Source organism: Vicugna pacos, chromosome 4 (assembly GCF_048564905.1).
Source record: "Vicugna pacos chromosome 4, VicPac4, whole genome shotgun sequence".
Classification (NCBI taxonomy): Eukaryota; Metazoa; Chordata; class Mammalia; order Artiodactyla; family Camelidae; genus Vicugna; species Vicugna pacos.
Window position 1 is genome coordinate 58,200,724 of NC_132990.1, and position 22,453 is coordinate 58,223,176.

The 22,453-nt window shown below is 39.3% G+C and overlaps 1 protein-coding gene across 4 annotated transcripts in view; it reads right to left on the reverse strand.

Annotated features, from left to right (window-relative positions):
- ELP1 (elongator acetyltransferase complex subunit 1) overlaps window positions 1-22,453 on the reverse strand; it is a 70,040-nt gene that overhangs the window by 22,951 nt on the left and 24,636 nt on the right. For all 4 annotated transcript variants that reach the window (XR_012072168.1, XR_012072167.1, XR_012072166.1 and 1 more), the window contains exons 17-34: window positions 21,470-21,523; window positions 21,272-21,377; window positions 20,339-20,454; window positions 19,893-19,966; window positions 19,070-19,148; window positions 18,891-18,970; window positions 17,524-17,661; window positions 17,329-17,414; window positions 16,376-16,524; window positions 14,537-14,660; window positions 13,513-13,610; window positions 11,887-12,088; window positions 9,722-9,783; window positions 4,544-4,606; window positions 4,121-4,181; window positions 2,267-2,380; window positions 1,629-1,740; window positions 389-516 (exon numbers count right to left, since the gene is read on the reverse strand). Coding sequence is in view for 1 of the 4 variants with exons in the window: in XM_006213378.4 (XP_006213440.2) it covers window positions 389-516; window positions 1,629-1,740; window positions 2,267-2,380; window positions 4,121-4,181; window positions 4,544-4,606; window positions 9,722-9,783; window positions 11,887-12,088; window positions 13,513-13,610; window positions 14,537-14,660; window positions 16,376-16,524; window positions 17,329-17,414; window positions 17,524-17,661; window positions 18,891-18,970; window positions 19,070-19,148; window positions 19,893-19,966; window positions 20,339-20,454; window positions 21,272-21,377; window positions 21,470-21,523 (1,846 nt within the window). In the remaining 3 variants the exon portion in view is untranslated. The remainder of the gene's footprint in view (window positions 1-388; window positions 517-1,628; window positions 1,741-2,266; window positions 2,381-4,120; window positions 4,182-4,543; window positions 4,607-9,721; window positions 9,784-11,886; window positions 12,089-13,512; window positions 13,611-14,536; window positions 14,661-16,375; window positions 16,525-17,328; window positions 17,415-17,523; window positions 17,662-18,890; window positions 18,971-19,069; window positions 19,149-19,892; window positions 19,967-20,338; window positions 20,455-21,271; window positions 21,378-21,469; window positions 21,524-22,453) is intronic.

The window sequence follows — 22,453 nt, forward strand, 5'->3', positions numbered from 1 at the left end:
CTTCCTCCCCCCAAAAAAATACCTAATATCACACTACAGTTCCCATCTCCCACATTTTCTTCTTTTTTCCCAAAAGCTGGAATAATTCAACACATCTACTATAGAAAGAAAACAAACACAATGGAGTCCAAGCAGAAGGCACTGTCTCCACTATTCCTGTCCCAGTGCTAAGCTTTCATAGCTCAGGCAGGTGGATGCCAATGAGAAAGGCCTCTAGGTTACCGGCTGAGAAGTGCTTCAGGAACGTGCCCTGAAATAACACTTCCTTGCTGGAAGTTTTTGTCTTTCCTCAAGCTGGGAAAATTGTATCTTAATTATCTTACAAACTGCCTGTGCTACCCATCTACTATTTTTTAGGGGTCAGGCATCAACAGCATTGAGAATGTACCCTTCAATTTTTCTGTGCTCTGTATCACTTCACTCAATGCCTCCAAAAGGGCCAGATCCTCCAGGGGACTCCCTTCCTTGAGGCTGTGCTTCTTCCGCTCTGCTTTGCGCCGATTCTTAGATGATCGCCTGTCAGAAATTAGAGATGTTTAAAAAAGGGCTCTCTTTGTGCTGGACAGATTAAAATGAAAGTAACTACTGGCCAACTTTCTGGGAAATCAGAATATATACAGATGGTATTTGTATTTGGAGGAAAATGATGACCAGGTGTTACGATACATAAAATTAAATTGGGAAAGAAAAGGCAGAAAGTAACAAGGAAAACCCTAAAACGTGATGGCTAGCCTTGAAGTTTTGATTAAAATACAGAATAAAATGATATTACATCTGATAATAAGAGCTAGAACAATGAACAGAAGAACAACCAGCCTGAATCTTGAAGTAAAAACCAAATAAATTTAAAGGCAACAAAATTAAATTTAAATAGGGAGACACAGACATACTGGACTGGAATAAATATGATAAAATATATATGGACCCCACATTCTTCCCTGCCTCAGAGGTCTCTAATTGCGCCACTTGTTTTGTCTGGGACTCTCACCTCAACTCTCAAAAGCCCAGCTCTAGGTGCCTTTCTTGCAGTTTCTAACCATCACACACAACCTCACAGATGTCCATTTCTGAATTGCTAAAGCACAATTCAGTTTAAATATATAATCTTGCACCGTTTTATGTTTCCCAAGCAAGGCTACAAGCTCTTTTAACTCTTATCTCCTTAAAAGGTTTGGGTAACATCCACTACAACTAGCGTATGCGTGCTCAATACTTCCGACCAAATGCTACACTCGGTAAAAGTGTAATTTAATCATGTACTTTATGTCTTTGAATTGAAGAAGCTTGAAATCTTTTTTCTTCATAACCTTTACAGTCTTTTCAGTGCCAACACATTATAGTCACTGAATATTTAAATGAATTTAAATGAATAAAATCAGATGTTATACGTAAATTGAATATCAATGGGCAAACATATAGGCCATGAAGCCGCAGCAGAAAACACTTCAACACTGAGTCCAGTCCCTTAGATATGCTGAGAAGGTCCCTGCATAAGGACCACAGGGCCTTGGGAGAGGAACGTCCTCTCCCTCCTGCCACACTGTCCTGCTGGAAAACTAACCTACTTACTTGTACTTTCTCCATATACCCAGGGCATGGTCAATGGGCCAAAGAGACATGATACGTACGCTGATATCCTGGAGTTACTATGGGAATATTTGCCACTCATGTCACTGCCACTCATGACACTGCTAGTTTCAGAGAAGAGATCTGACTCTTGACCATAGGGAGCCTCATCATCTAGAAAAGAACCAGATGCAGAATGAAAACTTCCTGCTAAGGAGGGTTTACCTTCAATGGGTAAGTGGATTACAGTTACCCAGGGTATATCTAAGGATGTATGAAAACCATTACAAAGTTGATCTCAAAATGAAATGAGACATTAAATACAGTTTTATCACTGTAAACTAGTATTCTACCAAACTTCTTTCTTTTCTTTTCTTTTCTTTTTTTTTTTTTTTTGAAGCAAAGGAACTTTTGGAAACAAGGAGGCTCATTCGTAAAACAAGCGGTCAGCTGCTCTGCTTGGTGGGTGGGGGAACGTTTGGCAGAGCTCTTCCCACGTGTGCTTGCTCCTTCCCCCAAGCCCTCCCCAAAACCCACAACACAGACACACACAGACTGATCCTAAGGGGTTTCACAGAGGCCTCAGACTTCCACTTCGCACAGTAATCACTTTGCAGGAGCACACTAAGCAGCTAAAACAAAGTGTGGCGTTGCCCCCTCACTTCTCCCCAAGCATCACTGTCTTCAGGCAGACACTTACCCAGGTTCACCTGCTGTGCTTGCTCCTTGAGCTCTCGAACCACCAACAGACGTTTTTTGTGGTGACTGAATGTGGCTGTCTGAGAGTCCAGAAATGCCATATAATTTTTCTGGGCTGAAGGTGTAGATGGAAAGCAATTTCAGCACAATGTTTAAGCAAAGAGAAAAAACTAGGGGGTGGGGCTCAGTGAGGGATTTGGAATTTAACAAAAAGAAAAGTTACTAGGTTTTCCAAGAAAGATTTTTTTCCTTGATGAGAATTAACCAACATTGTTTTAGGAGAATGAACTAGAGATTGAGATTCCAGATCTTAAAGTTCATCTTCATCCTAAAATAGTCTCTACCACTAAACTTGAAAAATCACCTGAACAAACACTTGTCATCTGACTCAAGAGAAGACTGGCAAATAAAAGAAGTGCACAGGAAGCTCTTAAGAAAAATAGGAGGAAAATCACTGAAATGCTTCCTAAACATAAGTATTAGGTCTTTGCAGGTGAATTGTCAGCATTTTTCTAGGTTCTCATTAGTGGAGAAAAATCCCCAAGTAAGAGTGGGCTAGATGGATAGTTCTAGGGCCAGGAAGGAGGCTTCCAGTGTCCAGTTAGGGGTACCTAAAGTGAATGATACATAAAGAACCCTCCCAGTTTTAATGAGGACAGGGAAGTAGGGAGCAGGAAGGGTAAGAATGTGAATACATGCTAATGTCAGGAAGGCCAGACATTACTTACAGGGTATACTGTACAGAGCTTAACACCAACCTCTACTGCCAAAGACTTCTCTGTAAGTCAAACTGATGTCCCTCTTTTACACTTTGCTTTTAAAGGATTACAGTCAACACCAGAGTATTCTATAACTGATAACATTCATCTGTTCTCGCAGAACCATCAACTTCATTTGTAAAGGCTCTTCTTTTTATTAAAAAAATAAAGTTTATTTTGAAAAAATTTCAAACCTAAATAAAAGTTGCAAAGGTTCGATGTATATACATATATCCTTGACTTAGATTTATCAATTGTTAACATTTTGCCATATTTTTGGCTTCCTCTGTTCCTCTCTTTACACACACACAATTATTTCTGTGGAAACTTTTGAGAGAAATTTGCAGATATGATCCTTTCCTCCTAAATACTTTAGCATCTCTCTCTTAAGAATAAGGATATTATGTAATATAACCGCACTACAATTACTAAATGCACGAAATTGACCATTTGACACAATATTATTATCTAATATATAGTTCATATTCAAGTTTACCAACTATTTCCAAACATGAAGATTCTTAATTGTATCTTATCACAGGTTTTTAACAGCTAACATTTATTTTATGTGCTACTATTTAACAGCTTAGCGTATTTATTTACCCATCTATTTTTGTGCCATTGGCTTTCCCAACTAGACTGTGAAGTCTTTTTTTTTTTCTTTAATGGAGGTAGTGGGGATTGAAACCAGGATCTCGTGCAGGCTAAGCATGTGCTCTACCACTGAGCTACATTCAACCTCCCCCTGCCCCCTACAGCTTAGCATATTTGAAAACCCTGGTCAGGGGGAGGCTATGGCTCAGTGGTAGAGTGCATGCCTAGCATACCCAAGGTCCTAGGTTCAATCCCCAGTACCTCCATTAAAGATAAATAAGTAAATAAATCTAATTACCTACCCCCTCAAAAATTAAAAACAAACAAACAAATAAACAAAAGCCTGGTCAGAATTAAACATTGCAGTCACTGGAGAATTCTTGATTGACTCACTATCATGAGTTCTTTCCTCACCGACATGATTAAAGGCTATAACAGAATACTCTCCCTCTCCTCCCCATCTCTTCCAAATGAGGAATTCCATCTGAAATGTAACCCCTCACCTTCTAAAATGGAAGGCTTTACGTTGGTTTCTATAATATCTGGTCTGTTGTATTTGTGTACCTAAAAGAAAAAGTACAATAATTTCAGGCAGGAAAACTTCAAACTGCTGGAGAATTAAGACATTTGGAAAGAAACGGATCACTTTCTGAGGTGACGATATTTTCCAGAGGAGCAGGCCTCCCATAAGTCAGCCAGCAAAAACTACATTCACTTCAGTAAAACAGCAATATTTCACACTTAGAGGACTAATTCCAAACATCAAGAATACATTTTTTTAATGGTTTAAAAGACACCGCTTATCCTTAGACTGGGAACCTGAGCTATTCCTACTGAATTTCAGCAGCCTCATAAGACAAGGGACTCAGCGGATCCTGTCTCTGTGCTCTTGCTCTGCTTAGCAAGGATCTGGGAAGTTCTCTTACCAGTCTCAGAGCTTCTTCCCAAGCAGCTCCTTCTAACAGCAAGAGGATAGCTTCTTCATAATCCTGACAAGGGAACACCAAGGAAGAAACAGGCTAATGGAGCAAGTGTGTCAGATGCCACCAAACAAACAGCAAAAGTGCCCACAGAGCTGCCTCCATCTGCCTTTCCAGCCTATTGCTCACAGTTCCAGTTCTTAGCATCGTGTCTGGCCTAGAGCACATGCTCTGTAAATATTCATGCAAAAGGCAAAGGAGGTGTGTCGATTCTGGAAACAATCACAAAACATATGGCAAGCATCATCTCTCTACGTCCCTGAGCAGCAAAACCAGGGAGTCTGTTAGAAACGCCCATTTCCCCAGCTGTGCCACTAAACTGGATTCAGCAGATTTAGATGGACTCCCAAATTCACAAGCCTGCACTTTGAAAAAAATGGGAGACTATAATCATCTGAACTTTTTTTCTCTTTTGATGTTTATTTTTCCTTTTTATTTTGAGCAACCTCAAATTTACAAAAAGCTGAAAAATAAGTTTAACAAACAGGAGTGTAATAAACACCTACACACTCAGTCCTCAAATGTTTGATGCTTATACCCTTACCAATAAAAGCTTTTGATCGTGTACCCCAATATACAAATCACTTAATGTACTTAAAACATTTTAAAAAGATGAAATACATGAGACATCTGACTGGGTTTCTTGTAATCACTGTTATAAAAAGGGCAGGTGAGGCATATACATTAGATTAAAAAGGATTTAAAGGACATAAGTTATAAAATGCAAGATATGGCCCTAGTTTGGAACCTAATTTGGAATAATCTACTGTAAACAACTTTGGAACATTAAGGGAACATGAATCTTAATTATTAGATAAATTAAAATGTGTTAACATGGAAAGATGAAGATCATACTCAAACAAACCAAATTTACAAACAGCACAGTGTAATTTCATTTTGGATAAAAGTATGTGTGCATGTGTGTATGTGTGTAGGTACATAAAAAGAGAGAAAAAGAAGGAGGAGAGAGAGAGAGAAGGAAAGGAGGAAGGGAAAAAAGGAGGGAGGGGGAGAGAGAAAATTCTTGAAAGAAATAGGAGTGCTAATAACAGCAATCTCTGAGTGGTAGAACTAAGGTGTTTCTATTTTATTGTATTTGCTTTCAGTGTTTTAAACAATCCGTAATACATATATATACTTCTTTAAATATGCTATTTTTAATTAAGAAGATTAAATAAGATTTTCTTCCCAGACCCCAAAGGATCATGCATCTGCCACACTAACAGGCCTATACCACAGGTCCCAGAGGAACACAGCAGGACATGTTTTGTTTGATCTGCAATGTGAGTGAGCGTGTGTGCATGTTTTACTGATGTAAAACTCACATAACACAATTATTTTCAAGTGTGTAATTTGATGGTATTTACCGTATCACAATGTTATGCAACCACCGGCTCTATTTTCAAAAATTTTTTGTCATCCCATTAAAACACTCTACACCCATTAACTAATCCTTCCTTTTTCCCCTCACTCCCTGCATCCTCTGGTAACTTCTAACCTGCTTTCTGTCTCTCTGAATTTGCCTAGTTTGGATATATCACATAAAAGGAACCATGCAGTAGGTGACTTTTTGGATCTGGCTCCTTTCACTTGGCATGTTGTCAAGATTCAGCCGAGTTGCGCCAAGTATCAGCACGTATCCTCTGTTCCTTTTTTCCCCTTATGTGTTTTTGACTGTGGTAAAATTTAATATAAAATATACCCTTTTAACCATTTTTTAGTATATAGTTTAGTGGCATTAAACCAACACATGTTGTGAAACCAACACCACCATCCTTCCCCAGAACATTTTTATCTTGCAAAACTGAAAAGTCTATACTCGTTAAACAATAATTCTCCAAGTTCCCCCTCCCCCAGCCTCTAGCAACCACCATCCTACTCTCTGTGTCTATGAATTTGACTACTCTAGCTAGGTACCTCATATAAGTAGAATCATACAATATTTGTCCTTTTATATCTGGCTTATTTCACTTAGCATAATGTTTTCAAGTTTATCCAAGTTGTAACATGTATCAGCTTTTCATTCTTTTTTTATGACTAAATAACATTCCTCTGTGTGTGTACATACACAGATTACTATTTGTCCATTCATCTCTCATTGATGGACATTTGGGTTGTTTCCAACTTTTGGCTATTATTAATAATGCTGCTATGAGCACTGGTGTACAAGTTTCTTTGTGGACATGTTTTCATTTCTTTTGAGTATATACTTAGGAGTGGAATTGCTGGGTCATATGGTAATTTTATGCTTAATTTTTTGAGGAACAACCAAACTCTTTTCTGTAACAGCTGCAGCATTTTACATTCCCACCAGCAATACATAGGCTTCCTATTCCTCTACACTGTTGCCGACACTTATTTTTCATATTTTTGATTAAAGTAATTCTAGTGGGTATGAAGCGACAGCTCGTTGTGATTTTGATTTGCATTTCCTTCATGAACAGTGATGATGAACATCTTTTCACGTGCTTGTTGGCCATCTGTAAATCTTCTCTGGGGAAATATCTATTCAAGTCTTTTGGTCATTTAAGATTGAGTTGTCTGTCCTTCTGTTGTTAAGTTGTAAGAGTTCTTTACATATTCTGGACATAAAAAGGAAACTATAAATCAATACTCCTCATGAACAAACACAATATCCTCCAAAAATTGAATCCACCAATACAGAAACAGGATAATATATTGTGACCAAGTTGGGTTTAACCCAAGGATACAAAGTCGATTTAACATTCGAAAATCAATGCAACTCATCCTACCACTGGTCTAAAAACAAAACAAAACAAAAATATATTTTAGTTGAAAATGTACCTGGCAAAATTCAATACCCATTCATGATAAAGACTCCCAGAAACAGAAATACAAGGGAATTTCCTCAACCCAAGAGGGCAAGGATTGGTAAATTTTTTTCTGTAAAAGGCAAGGCAGTAAATATTTTAGGCTTTCTGGGCCAGTCTCAGTCACAATTCCTCAACTCAGTGGTTTTAAGAGCAAAGGCAGCCATAAACAATGTATAAACAAATGGTGGGGTTACGTTCCAATAAAACTTTATTTACAAAAATAGGTGGCCAGCTAAATTTGGCCCACAGGCTATAGTTTGCCAATTCCAACAACAGCCCTACCAAGTACTCACATTAAAAAAACAAAACAAAACAAAACAACCCAGCATACATCATACTTAAGGGCGAAAGACAGAATTTTCCCCCCTAACAGCACTCACTGCAGACAAGGCCAAGAGTTAAAAGCTCTATAAGGGCCCAAACTTAGGGAGGCTACTACACTTTAACGCGTTTTTACCTCCAGGAGTCCTACCAGGTTCTCATAGTGACTATCAGAGGGAAATATCCTCATGCTTCTGGCAGAAGGAGGGGGAAAGCAGCCATCTGAAGACAAACCCAGAGCACGATTATCTTCTTAACAAGATCTGCTCTCAAGGGAAGCTATTTTGCCAGAGCTTAGTTGAAGTGGGTTTTGCCACGGTCTAACCAATGTAGGGGGAAAGAAATACCCAATTCCAGCAATCTCTAGCCTTCCTGTCCTACCTAAGGGTGAGAAAAACTGAGAAGCGCTGGTGAAGCTCACAGTCCAGAGGCACAGGCTCACTTACAGACTGAGACCTAATCACAGGACTATGCACTCCTCCTCCCCAACGCCCCACCTCATCATCACATCACTGAAGGCTTATTTATCAAATTTCCTTTTACCCAGTACATCACATTAGGCTTTCAAGAAAAAATTACAAGGCATACAAAAGGGATTAAGAAACAGTTTGAAGAGTCAGAGAAAGCATCAGAACCAGACTTAGATATGGCAGGGATGTTGGAATTATGAGGCTGGGAATCTGAAATAAATATGGTAACAGTGCTAATGGAAGAAGTACATGACATGCAAGAACAGACGGGTTATGTAAGCACAGAGACGGAAATTCTCAGAAAGAATCAAAAAGAAATGTTAGAAATCAAAATCATTATGTAAGTGAGAGAAGCCAGACTAAAAAGACCACACACCAGAGGGCTCTATTTATATGAAATTCTAGAAAAAGGAAGAGTGTGGTGACAGAAAGCAGATCAGCTGTTGACAGGAGATGGGTGTGGAGGAGGAAGACTGCCTGCAAAGGGCAGGAAGGAGCTTTTGGGGGTATTAGAGATGTTCCATATCATGATCGTGGTGGTTACATGCTTATAAACATTTGTCAAAATCCATCCATTGTTCATTTAAAATTGATAAATTGTATGCAACTCCATCCCATTTATAATTTATTAATTATAACTATATAAATTGAATATATATATGAAGTGATCTTAATTTACATAGAAAAAAGATACTGGCATCTTATCCATTTAATTAACTATCTTAGATGGTATATCTTAATGTCTTCAGCTCAGTCACTCAATGTATTTGCTTTCCAGGATTTAATGATATAAAATTTTAGTTACCTTCTTTGACTCACCCTTATTACATGAAGACATTGAAGTATTTTAGAAGTACAATTTTGTTATGCAAATATGCCCACTAGTAACAATTGTAAAACAAACACTTACTCATCAAATGCCAAAACTCAAGAAGGCAGTAATCCCTGGTGGCAACAGCGTACCTGTGCCCCGTTAGTCTGTGGCCAGTGTCAGTGCACAGTTTTATTATTTTCATAATAAATCCTCTAATTGTATCAGAAGCTGATATAGGTACTTATCTTTATAAACTGCTGCAAAATTGTTACCCATTTCCAACATTTCCAACATTTCCAACAGAGAGAATGTGAGTAAAAGCCAGAAAAGGGTCTAAAGTTCATTCACTTTGTTCTAGAATGGTCTTTTCTCATTGTTTCTACTTTAGCAAGTTAACATAAAAAGTATAACTACCTTCAGATGTAATTAAGTATTTGCTACCAAGGTCAAACCACCAGTGCATTATTATGGCAGGTTTTTTGGTATTCTACCTCACAGAACTTAAAATTATTCACATATACTGAATTTAGACTTCTAAGTCAAGTCAGCAAGATGGAAGACCTGTAGGGCAAACACCATTTCTGGACTTCCTACCTAGCCAGGTCCTTTAATTCTCATGATTGCTAAGGTACACCTGGGAAGTCTTTGTTGATCGGGGGTTTTAGAAGGGAAGGACTGACTTTACCTGGGCGTACTGTTCCAAAACTGTGGCTGCATCACTGTGCTTCCTCTGCTCAACTAGCTTTCCTGTGAAGACAATAACAAGCACTTGACCATAGCTGGCTTGCTAAGGACGGTATTACCAAGACTCAGGTTGAAACAGTTTTTGGTAGGACTATTTAAATCAAAATGGTCTCCTACAAATTGGAGATTCAGCTCTACAGAGTAAACATTCGAACTGAACTGCTTTAAAATAAGCATTTTCTGAAGTGTTCCCTATGACTGTTCAGAGGATAGTAAAAGGCAGTACCAAGAAACCACTCTCAGGTCAAGTAAGTTTGTGAAGCACTGGGTAAAACAAAGTTAAACGTTCTTGTGCCGAAATGCTTCATTAATACATCTTTATTATGTACCAAATGATATACTTTGTGAATTTCTCTGAGAAATACAGGCAGGAGTACCATGGAGTCTGTCTTAAACAGCAGTTACAATCTAAATTTAGCATGGGATGTGAAAATCACATATAGTCACAGTTAGCCATGAAAAGTGCTTACAAAGGCGCACACATAGGAAACTGACGTAGCATCTCTCACAAATCCACTGTTTCCTCTACCACAAAGAGATTGCTGTTTCTTCGGTTGAGCACTAGATGGAGGTAGCTGGCTTATGCCTGGGGTCATGTAGTATCTTTAGATCTTAGAATCATTCTCAGCCCAGTTAAGATAATCACACTATGAGACACACACCAGAACCCAAAGTTGACTAAGGGCCTGGCAGATTCACATCTTCATTTCATGCTAACTCCAGGGCATATTATCACTGACAACAGTAACAGTCACCTCCACTATTTAAATAGCTATCTTTTCTTTCTTTTGGTGGCTTGTGTAAACTAAGTTAAATGTGTACATGAAGTGACTCCACCTTATAATATTTCTCAAAATCTATGACCACTGCCTTTCCCACCTGCTTTTGCTAAACATCTGGGAGAACTAGGTGTACTCCATTGTAAGGCACGGCCAACAGCAAGGTAAGAGCTGTTAAGAACATAAGAGAAGATAACAGATCCTAAGAACAGAGGTATAAACGACCAGTAACAAGCTTCTACATCAAAAGTGTCAATAGAGCCAGGATGAATAATTAACAAGACGAAAATAAGGAATTCTCAACACTTGTCAGAAGAGTTCAGCTTGGAAATTCAAAGGGCTCATGGAAGAGCCTATGGATCTAATAACCAGAAAATACCAGAGAAAGAAAAGTGACAATCGAACACAATTTTATAATCTCAAGAAAAAAAGAAAAAGGCAAAATAATTAAAGAGAATGTGTACATATATTCAACAGGATATGATTTGGAATTTTTTTAGGACTGCTTTTTTGAGAAACTATAACAATATTTACGAGACTCGTGAAAAGGCAGGGGGAAGATATACCAGTCAATCACTTACTTCCAGCACAGCTGAGAGGGCCAGGACCCCTACTTGTCTCTTCTCCCAGGCCCTCTGGGAGCACCACTCCACTCTAAGGAATCAAATGCTGGAAAAGCCTCACCTCTGGCTCAGGCAATCCCTAGACCCTGAAACAGCTAACCTGGCTTTGCTTTCAGCCTCCTTATGCATTTGACCTCTTCTTTCACTTCATTTCTGAAAACTGCTATTATGGTTCCCAACAATTTCTGTCTGTATCTGAATGGCCCCACCCAAAATTCATCTTTTTCTTCTTACAGGGCACATGGCCACCAGCTATACTATGTGTAGCCATATGATGTGTGTTTCAGTGAATTATATAGAAAAGTGACAGTGTAACTTCTAGGCCATTTCCAACTGAAAATTAACTGTTCTCTCATGACTCTGGTTTTTCCCCTTCACAAGGACCAGGATACAGATGTGGACAAAATCCCCTTACAACTATCTGCCTAAGAGATGGCAGATCCACACAGTGGAAGGACTTGTTAGTTCTATGAGACAGAGAAATAAACTGCTTTCTATATTGTGCTACTGCATTTTGGGACTCACATTGTAGCAGGTCAACCTTTACCTAATACACCATTTCAAATTAACTTTTATCAGCAAGTAAGAGACTGCATTAAGGTATGCAGCCTTAATATTTACTTGCAAAATTGCCAAACAAAACCAAAGAAACACTAAACCAATGGAGAATTCTCATCTTGGAGAATCTAAATGACCATGTTTACCTGCCAGAGTTCTGCCGAGGCCAGCCAGCTGGTCTTTGGTCAAGTGAAGCTGGGCTGCCACACACAGAGCTTGCTGCCAGCTGCCGCAAGCCAGAAAGGCGCCGAGGGCTTTCTCGTGGGCACCACAGCGAGCAAACACGAGCCCGGCTGGCTCCTGGAGGTGCTCCTGAAGGAGGTGTTCCCCATAAGCAATGCTGATGTCCTGTGACAAGAGGAGTTGGAGGGTCAGGGAGGAAACGTGACAACTATTTTCCGAACTTCCAGTGTAGGCTGCCTCGGTCATTATACTTGAAACTCCCTGGAATTACTTAGAAAAACCCAGTGGTTGACCAGTGAATTTAATCTTTCTTCCTTCAAAAACTTACTGAGGGTGTACCATTTATTCATTCAACAAATAATTACTGAGTACTATTCAGGGCAGTGGGAGTAAAACAGCAGTACAAAAATTATATCAAACAAGCAAAAAAAACAAACAATAACAAGAACCACCGAGTTCCTGCCCTTGTGGTGAAAGAGAATGGACTTATAAACACAATATGGTCTACAACATAATGGCAGACAGTGTAAAGGGACAGAGAGGGATGGGAGTGCTATTTCAGAGGGCTGTGAGGAAACGAAGCCGTGGGAAGAGTGTGGAGAGAGTGTTCCAGGCCAAGAGCACAGAAAGCACCACGGCCGTCGGGTAGGAATGGCCATGGGATATACAGGAAGGAGAAACAAGAAGGCTGGTGTGACTGAAGCAGAGAGAGCACAGGAGAGGAACAATGAAAATGAGAGCAAAGAGGCAGCCACGGGCCAATTCTCTATTCCTCAGGCTCAGTATTAGGCAGGGAAACAGGAATATAACAGAGTCCCTGCCCTTAAGGGAACCCAGAGCCTGGTGGGGGTGACAAATCAGCAGACTGATAAATACCATCACCAAGGTAAGAATGACGTGCTCTGGGAGCTTAGTGTGTGATACCTCATCCAAGAATGGCTTTCTGGCAGAGGAGACTCAAGAGTTCACAAGTACAAAGAGAGCTAAAGGAAGGGGGAGGGAGAGGGCTGGCAGAGGCCAGATCACAGAAAGACGCGTGCAATCTGTGGATAAACTGAAAACGGTGGTGACAACAGCACAGGCTCCACATCCCAGTTCAGCCATTTCATGTCCCAGGTTCTTAGGAAAGTTGTTTCCTCATTTGAAAATTGTGCACAATACCTATCAGGTTGTTGTGAGAATTAGCACATCGGCCTAGCATCTGGCATGTGAGAAAAGCTAAACAGATGTTTGTTTAAACAAACAAACCAAACTTTCTCCCTTCATCCCGAAATACATGGAAAAGATCAGCACTAGTCAGGAAGATGCAGGATGATGAGTGAGGCTGGGCTGGAAGGGGACAGGATGGAAGCTGCCATGGTATTCCCAACGAGGAACCAGGGACAACTCCCAGGTTTCCAGCCTGGACAAGTTGTTCAGAAGAGGGACAGGTCCAGGCCATTCTCCTAGATAAGGAGCTCAAGATGAGGCTAGTTAGTCTGAAGACAAACCGTGAAACCAAGGACAGTGTCAGGGACTCAGCATCCTCATCACCTTCCCATTAACACACAAAGCAAAATCACAAGAGCCTCGTCTCACATGCTACACACCTTGTACTGCTGCGAGTCTGGTGGATATAACTTCAGAGCTTCGTTATACAAGTTTTTATCTTTTATTAAGTTTAAGCATTCTGGGAAGTACTCTGGTCCTGCAGGAATAAGATTCATACACACAAAAGTTTAAGACTTGGGAAGCACAATGGATTTCATTTCTACCAATGGTCCCTACACAAAGTCAACAAGGGACCTTTTCAAGACCTGCATAATCAGAGCATCTAGAGAACGGAATCCAGGAATGTGAATTTTAATGAGCACTACTGCAGATTCTCAGGTATGAGAAGCACTAATTGGGATCAGAGTTCTACTTAAAAGGAATTTTACACTACCCCTGATAAATGACCATCCAGCCCAGTGTTTTCTCAACCTCCTTAGTAAGAATTACCTGGGAAGTGTCTTAACCATACACACATCTGAGCCCTATTCCAGACCAGCTGAATCAGATTCTCTGAGGAAGCCAGAAGCTGAATGCTTAACAAGCACCCCAAGGACTCTTCCTTGTCCCCGTCTCAGCCCTCAGCGAAGAGTCACAACTGCTGAAGCCAGAGGCTCCAGCATGGGTCAGGGACGGGGTGAAGCAGAATGCCCGGCACTGTGCTGGTTCTACTCCATCACTGCCAATCAAACCTGTGTCTCTCAGGGCACTGCTGGTGGGCATGGCCACTCACTCAGACAAGCTGGGTTTCCTTCCAGTGTTTGCAAACACCATAAGAAGTGTGAATTATCAACCAATTCTGAGTTTGAGACACAGAAGTGAATTTCAAAGGTGATCTCTCAACTCAAAAGGATCTGCTCTATCTTCTTAGGTATGGAGCTCCTCCAGTTCATTCAAAGACGTCCGCTTTACCCTCAGCTTTTCCAAACATGATGAAAATAAGGTGCATAGACATAACTTAACATTTTCAGGTGTGGAAATTGAAATCAGTCTATCCAAACTAACATTTGATTTCAATTTATACCCCGACTAGTTCCAAAGAATATCTGAAGTAGAAATAAACACATTCATCCTCACACTTACCACATTTGCTGAGGTGGCCAATGGCTTTTTCATATCGTTTTAAGTATTTGTCTATTGTGAACCGCTGATAATTCGTGTCCATTTTCTTAAGTGTATTAAGAAACGGAAGATACTCTTTGGGATCCTAAAAATTTAAAGAAAAAAATTTTTTTAAAAAGGAGGACTTTATTGTTTATAATTATACTTACTTACATAAAAAAATAACTATATGGTAATTAGAGCAATAAACCCAAGGCTACGTCATTTAAAAATATGTACTAAATTAATTATATATAATTATATATAGTCAAACAACATAAAATAACTTTTGGTAAAAATGCTTTAACATATGGGCATTAATAGTTTTCACTGAGAATAATAATGACTAATTCTTAGCTAAGTCCCATAATAGTCACTTATTTCATAGATTAATAAGGAAAATAAGGTTTCAATTCAGAAAATATTCAACAAATGCATCTAAGTTTCTCTTAAAAGTGCAAGGCATTGTGCTTGGAGCTGTTTTCCTGACATCTCGTGCCCTCCATTTGCAAAGATCAAGTGCTAAAGCAAAGGTAAAGTTACACTGGGTTGGACACAAAACCTTGAGGCCCTGCCAACCAAGTTTTTACTGATACTGATCATCACAGCTCTGTGCCATGCTATGCCATCTTTTCTTCTTAACGAGCTGCTTCCTATTCTTAATTCAATTTCAATGGGCAGACAAGATGAATGCACATAATAACAATACAGAAGAAAAACCAGGAGAGTAAATAATTAAATGCTCATGTATGTGATGTAGAGGATAACTACAGGCCAAAACATTCAATCAACAAACGTAGTAAGTATCTGTGTGTACAAAGGATGCAATATAACCCTTATCCTCAGGAAACTTACAATCTAGTAGAGGAGACAGGCTGATATGCAGGGTGGCATGGGGTGCCACAGAAGCACATGTGAAGGCCACCTCATCCAGTCCCTGAGTGGTGGGCAGGGAGGAAAGTATGGCTTACTGAAAAAATGCCACCTGGGCATGATTCAATCAAGATGAGTGAGACTAAGCCAGGTGAATGGAGAGCGTGAGTGGTGGAAGGCCCTGGGCCCATGGGAGAAAGAAGTAACGCTGCCTGCAAAAGTATGTGGCAGATGGGAAACAAAAGCCCTGCCTTGCCTCTACTGCAGAAAGAAATGGATAACGTCAAGAAACGAGATCAGAGAGATAAACAAAGACCAAGACTATGGAAGGATTTTTAAGTATTATGACTTCTGAACTTTACCCTACGGGCAGTGGGGAGCCCATGAAGGATTTTGAGCAGAGGAATGAAGGACCAAATTTTCCTCTTTGGCAAGAGCAAAAAAAGGAATGATAGGGGATGAAACTGAGGCTGCAAAAAAAAAAAAAGATTAAAAATGTGTCAACCAGGGGTGCTCATACTTTTTGACTGTAGCATCCTAAGGTGGAACAAGGGGCCTCAAACCTTTCCATTCTCCAGGTTCCCAATTTCCACTGGGAAAAAGAGCTACATGATAGAACTGGACTGGAATATGAATCATTTGTTACAGTTCCTTTGTAAGAGGAGAATTTGTTCACATATATACCTGTCATCTTAAAAACAACCAAGTAATTTTATTTCACTTGCTCAATCTAGCCATCAGAACACTTTGATAAGGCCAGAGTAGCAACGGAGAATGCCCTTGGAAGCATGGGACCTGGAGACTCACAGAGCTGCCTCCCGGCCGTATGGGATGTACTCCCGGCAGTAACAGCAAACCAAATACTGCACTATCGGGAGCAGGCTTTCATACCACCTTGATTGCATAAGCAAAAACAAGAAATACGTCAAAGTAGTTAACTCCACATACCTTCTGTGATTTCTCAGCTACCATAAGGACCAAATCAAAGTCATAGGTTCCAAGAGAATGATCATATAATTCATTAACATCTACCAGGAGCAGCAAATACTTCAGGGCCTCTTCAGCACTCACAGCATCAGGAACAGGTGGAGTATTTCCTGTCCGTGTGTAAAAAACAAAGTAAATACTTAGCCGTAGAAAAGAATAAAACAATACCATTTGCTGCAACATGGATGGACCTGGGGATTGTCATTCTAAGTGAAATAAGCCAGAAAGAGAAAGAAAAATCCCGTATGATATCACTTACATGTGGAATCTAAAAAAAAAAAAAGACACAAATGAACTTATTTACAAAACAGAAACAGACTCACAGACATAGAGAACACAGTTATGGTTACTGGGGGGAAGGGGTGGGAAGGGATAAACTGGGAGTTCAGGATTTGCAGATACTAAGCACTATATATAAAATAGATAAACAACAAGTTTATACTGTATAGCACAGGGACATATATTCAATATCTTGTAGTAACCTATAATGAAAAAGAATATGAAAGCGAATATATGTATGTGTATGTATGAAACATTATGCTGTACATCAGAAATTGACACACTGTAAACTGACTATACTTCAAAATAAATAAATAAATACAAATAAAAATTTTAAAAACAAAAAAGAAAACACAATAGAACAGAACCATTTGGGGAAAAAAACCCACAGACCTAGCAACATAACCAAAAAGAACAACTTTTCCTGACGGGACTGGACACTAGATGAATATATTCTTTTGCAACTGCTTTATAGGGCATCAAAAAATTGACCCAGGTCTTAAGAGTGGCGACCAAAAGGCCACATGCTAAATCAGTGATGTGGCCCTGGTCCTGGTCAGTGTGATCTCCAGAAGACCAGAAGACCCAGTGTCACTCAAGGCCCCAATATACACCCTCTGTCAACAGGTCTCTACCTTGAAGCTCGTGGACCTTCTGCAGCACAATTTCCAGTTCTGGGGTTGTTTTCTTCACATGAGAGGTGAGTATTGATAAGCAGTACCTGAAGTAATAAGCGAAGAACACCAGAAAGAGAAGCGTGAGCAAGTTGAATAAAAACAACCACATACTGCTGCTAGTCACAGGATGCCAACCAGCGACAGCACACATACTTGTGAGGATTTATGTTCTCCATAGCTGCTCTCATAGTATCGCAGATAAGGTCAACTTTTTTCTTCTCAGGATCACTGGACAGCTGGACAGTGCTGGTAGCTGGTGGAGGGTACATGGTCTTTGTAACATCCTCTTCCCTAAGAAGAAACGTGTATTAAAAGGTCACTAACTGAACACATGTCCCAGCTATCAAACTACTAATACATACGCAGGAGTGCCGATGAGATAATAAATAAAAATGGCTTTTGGAAAACTGTTTAATTATAAAATATTCATACAAGGTAAAAAATGGAGAAACTTACTGAGAAATGGAAACATGTCCACAAAAGACTTGTACAGTAATGTTTATGTATGTTATATTCTTACAGCCCCAAACTGAGTACAGTCCAGGTGTCCATCCACGAGAGGATGAATAAACAAACGACAGTATATTTACACTGTGGCATACTACTGAACGATAAAAAAGAATAAACTAGTGATACAAGCAAAAACATGGATGAATCTCAAGACAACACGCTGAGTGAAAGAAGTTTTATTTACACAGAAGAGTAAATACAATATGATTCCATTTATACAAAGTTCCTGAACAGGCAAAACTGACGTATGGTGAAAACTCAAGAAAGTGGTTGCCTCGAGGGTGGGGCCAGGGACTGAATGAGAAGGGATTTGGGGGAACTCTCTGAGGGGAAGGAAATGTTCTATTTTGATGGGAGTTCGGGTTACATGGAAGTACACATCTGTCAAAACTCACCGAATGGCACATTTATAATGTGTGTATTTCACTATAGATAAATTTGACCTGTGGGAAAACTTTGTACACAAAGAATACATTCTAGTTAATACTATGCAAGGTACAGTACTGACAGGTAGAGGGGACTGATGTCTACAATTAGCTTGAAATTTGTCTGAAAAAAGATGAATGGTGGATGGACAGATGGTAGACAGTGATAAAGCAAATACAGAAAACATGAACCGTAGAATCCAGTACAGGATGCCTACTGGACAATTCTCTCAACTTTCCTATATGTTAGAAAAGTTTCATTAAAAATATAGAAAAAAGTCGTCACAGAAAAAGATACCACTTGATTTCAATTTCCTAAGAGAAATAGTTTTGTATGTACAGCTAAAATAAAGCCAAATAGTAATTCTAAAAGCCATGTTTTAAAGCATTACTTTTTTAAGTAGGCTGTTTTAAAAAGGAAAAGAGTAAAAACCTAGTAAACATGGCATCTAAGAGTCACAGAGATTTAAAAAAATATTGAACAGCAAGAAGATTTTCTCCTCTAGCCATTTATCTGTCTGATTTCCTTAATCAGAAGAGAGAAAATTATACATATGATACTCATTAATTATTCAAAATACTTACTTCAATTCTGTGAAAAACAAGTTAATATGATTTACAGAATCTATCTGCCTTATGAAGGTTTCCACATTTTCAAGAAACACCTACCCAGAAAAAAAAAAAAGGGGTAAAACATTTTAGTTCAAATCATATTAGTTCAAGCCTAAAGTAAGCTAGGGTAAATATCAGATTTAGAATGTTACCTTAGGGTTATGATCATGAATCAGATTGAGATTAATTCTCAGTTTTCTCATGCATTCAAATGCTTCTTTAAACATAAGTCTGTGAAGAGACAGAATGGAGAGAAAGGTCATTTCACAAAAAACTAAGCTCCATGGACCCAGCATATCTTCATTACGATACAGTGACTAACTCCCAAGTGTCAAACAACTACTACTGGATTTCCACCCTGAAATCAGAGAATGAAAAAAGTCAGGTATCAGGTTCATTGATCTTCTTAAAAGGTGTGGTTTAGTCATCATGGCTGGCTGAGGACTATGTGCCCATATATACACAAAGGAAAATCCTCATGGAACTTAGGTCTACTTTCTTTTTTAACAAAACATTAAAAAAGATCTATCCAATATAGAGTTTCCCCCAAACAGATTCAAACGATGGATCATTTCCTTCTTAACAGTGGCTGAGACATTTTGGGGCCACAGGTCCCTTTGTTTATGTCTGCTGAAAGCCTTGGACCTTCTGCTTGGATAAATACACAGAGACACAGACTAGTGCACAATTTGCCTGAATTCAGAGGCCATCTAAAGCCCTATGGATCCCCTTTAGGCTAGGACATCCTGTTTTATATGATGAATTTCATGATTCTTTCTGCTGGAGTGTCTGTTAGACAATATTACATGATATTAGAATCAAAGTGTGAAAAAGTAGAGCCTCTGAGAATCTGACTGAAGACATCTGTAAGGAAGGTTTTCAGACTTTTAAGTTTTAAAAATTTTAATAGGATACCTGCTGTCTTCACATATAAGTCATAACAATAAGCTAACCAGTCATATACATGGTACTTACTTGTCCAACCACTTCCGAATTTGAGCTAAAACCAGGGCTCGATGATAAACAACTTCTAAGTTTCCCCTTGGCATCTTAAAATAAATAAATCAAATAAATGACATTTTTAATTAAACAAAAAAAATTTAAATGCCTAGGATACACAATTTAACATAACTCTTCTTAGAGAACTAACACAACACTGCAAAATGAGCACATGCTTAGCAAAATCTCATTGTGTTCAATACTTACTTGTGACTTTCAAGAGAAGCTTCCCTTTTAGACCTACTGGGCAGAGCCTGTGCTAAAACTCCTTTGCAGAAAGCTAACAGAGAACTTAGCAAGGAAAGGCTTATAATAAATTATTACAAATGAAAAGAGAGCCTAAACTATGATCTGCAAGAATTCTGCTTGGTTTTTACTGCCGAATGACAAACAGAAACACTGCAAGAAAAAACTGACTTTACCTGTAATATAAGCTTTGTGTCCTGGGGCACAACAGTGACAATGCGTGAGCCCCTCTCCACCTTCCGCAGAGACTCCCCATTAGAAACGTGGCTGCTGCTCAGACCTGCCTGTAATGCTAAAGACACCACAGGCTAAGCTTTAAGAATCACTGTCACAAGCTATACCCTCCATTGTCTGAAGCAGAAGAAAGCAATTAACAACCAGGCTGCACTGCTCTCCCACTCAGCCTCCAGACCACCAGCCTTTCTGATAAATAATCTCATCCCAGGATCGTGCCCTCTCTCAGAGCCCTCGCGCATATCCACATACACAACTTCTCAACTGACATGGAAAACAGAGGAAGGAAAAGGCAGCTTCTCTAGGTCTTAGCATTAACAGTACACTATGATCATGTCAGTGAAGGAGTTCCTGTTTCCAAGTTAGAAGCAAAGAAAATAAGTGGGCTTTAAAAAAAAAAATAAGAAAACACACACATACAGTGGGGTAGGGGGCATGGAATAGAAGGAAAAAAATGTAGCTGATTTCCTATAAACCATGAGATGGAGTCCTTCAGATGTATGATGGAAGGTGACCATAATGAGAAAAGGAAGATTACAAAGAAGCTAGAGCACATTGCCAGTCTGGTTATCTACATGGTAACTTAAAGTAACATATTAGTTATGTAAGAAAATTTCCTGAAAATTTTTTGTTTATTTTAGGATGTGCTGCTTAAGGAAGGACCTCCTTCTCCTTGCTAACTGGTGTGGAATGATTTAACTGAGATAATACGTTGAGATTAGGAGCTAAGTAAGTGAACTCTAAAAGTTTCCTCCAGTCAAGGACTCTATAACAAAAATCCAAAGTAGGTGACACACTTAAAAGTCAACAAGACTTCAAAGAACAAATGATAGTAGAAAAGGGACTAGTTTCTATTTTACACACTGAAAACTTACTTTTAAATGAAGCATCTCTCAGGCAAAAACAATGGCAGGTATGAGAATGGGTTGTCAACAATAAAAACTCATTATATACCGCAAACGATGTGATGTTTGAAGCAACCTATAAAAGGCCAGGGAGGCAAGGGGAAGAGTTAGCTTTACTACTTGGAGCCAACACTGAAAAAGATCCAGCACCAAAACAAGCCTTGATACCTCGGTGTCACTGATGAAAAAGCGACATCTGTCAGTCAGACCAAGGACACATTCCTACAAAGAAAAAAAATTTGAAATCACAATAATTCTAACCAAACTAGTTGAACTTGAATTTCCTACTACATACTTCAATTTCACATCTAAGTCCTTGTAATCAGGACTGAATACAGATGTCTAAGGTGTGGCTGGTCCAGTTCAAGATGGAGTATGATGCCAGCTATTTCACCAGCAAGCCCTGCCATTTCTATCACCTACGTATGTCTCAAATCACATTTCAGTCCCTCACTGCCTCCATTCCAACAGTCGCTTCCACCCTCCCACCTTTCAACCTACTCTCCATTGGGCAGCCAGAATAACCTTTCAAAGCATGAAACACATTGCATTACTTTCTGATTAAAATCATCAATTTCCCAACCTTTGTTATATTAGCAAATCCACTCCTTCCTGTGGCTTATCACTAAGGCTCAGCCATTACTTCCATGAGGTTTCTTAAATAAGCTGAGCTCTTGCTAAGCTCACAGTACGTACAGTTTCTCCTCCCTGGAACACTCTCCCTTTCTCAGATAGCTTTCTTTCTCTTCACAGCTCAGCACACACACCACCACCTCAGAGAGGCTTTCCCAGAACACCAAAAGGAGGTCTCCCCATCCTCACAGCTACCATCCCTAATCAGCCCCAAATACCTCACTATTCTCTGCCATTACATCCTGCTCATTTCCTTTCTTCTCCTGTCACAGGGGATAACTATACCTGTACTGACAGATTAAAAATCCCAGAAGAGTAGGAATTAGTCAGCTGTTTTGTTTTGTCCACTATAACTTACCACCTGCCACAATTACAGGCATTCTAAATATTTGAAGAATGATAACCTACTGAATACTAGTTTCAAGATTACATTTCTGTTGTCCGCAAAAAGTACTTATAAAACTAACTTTGAATGTTCTATATAACTGTGGATAAAAGTCTGCTAATTACATTTTTCTA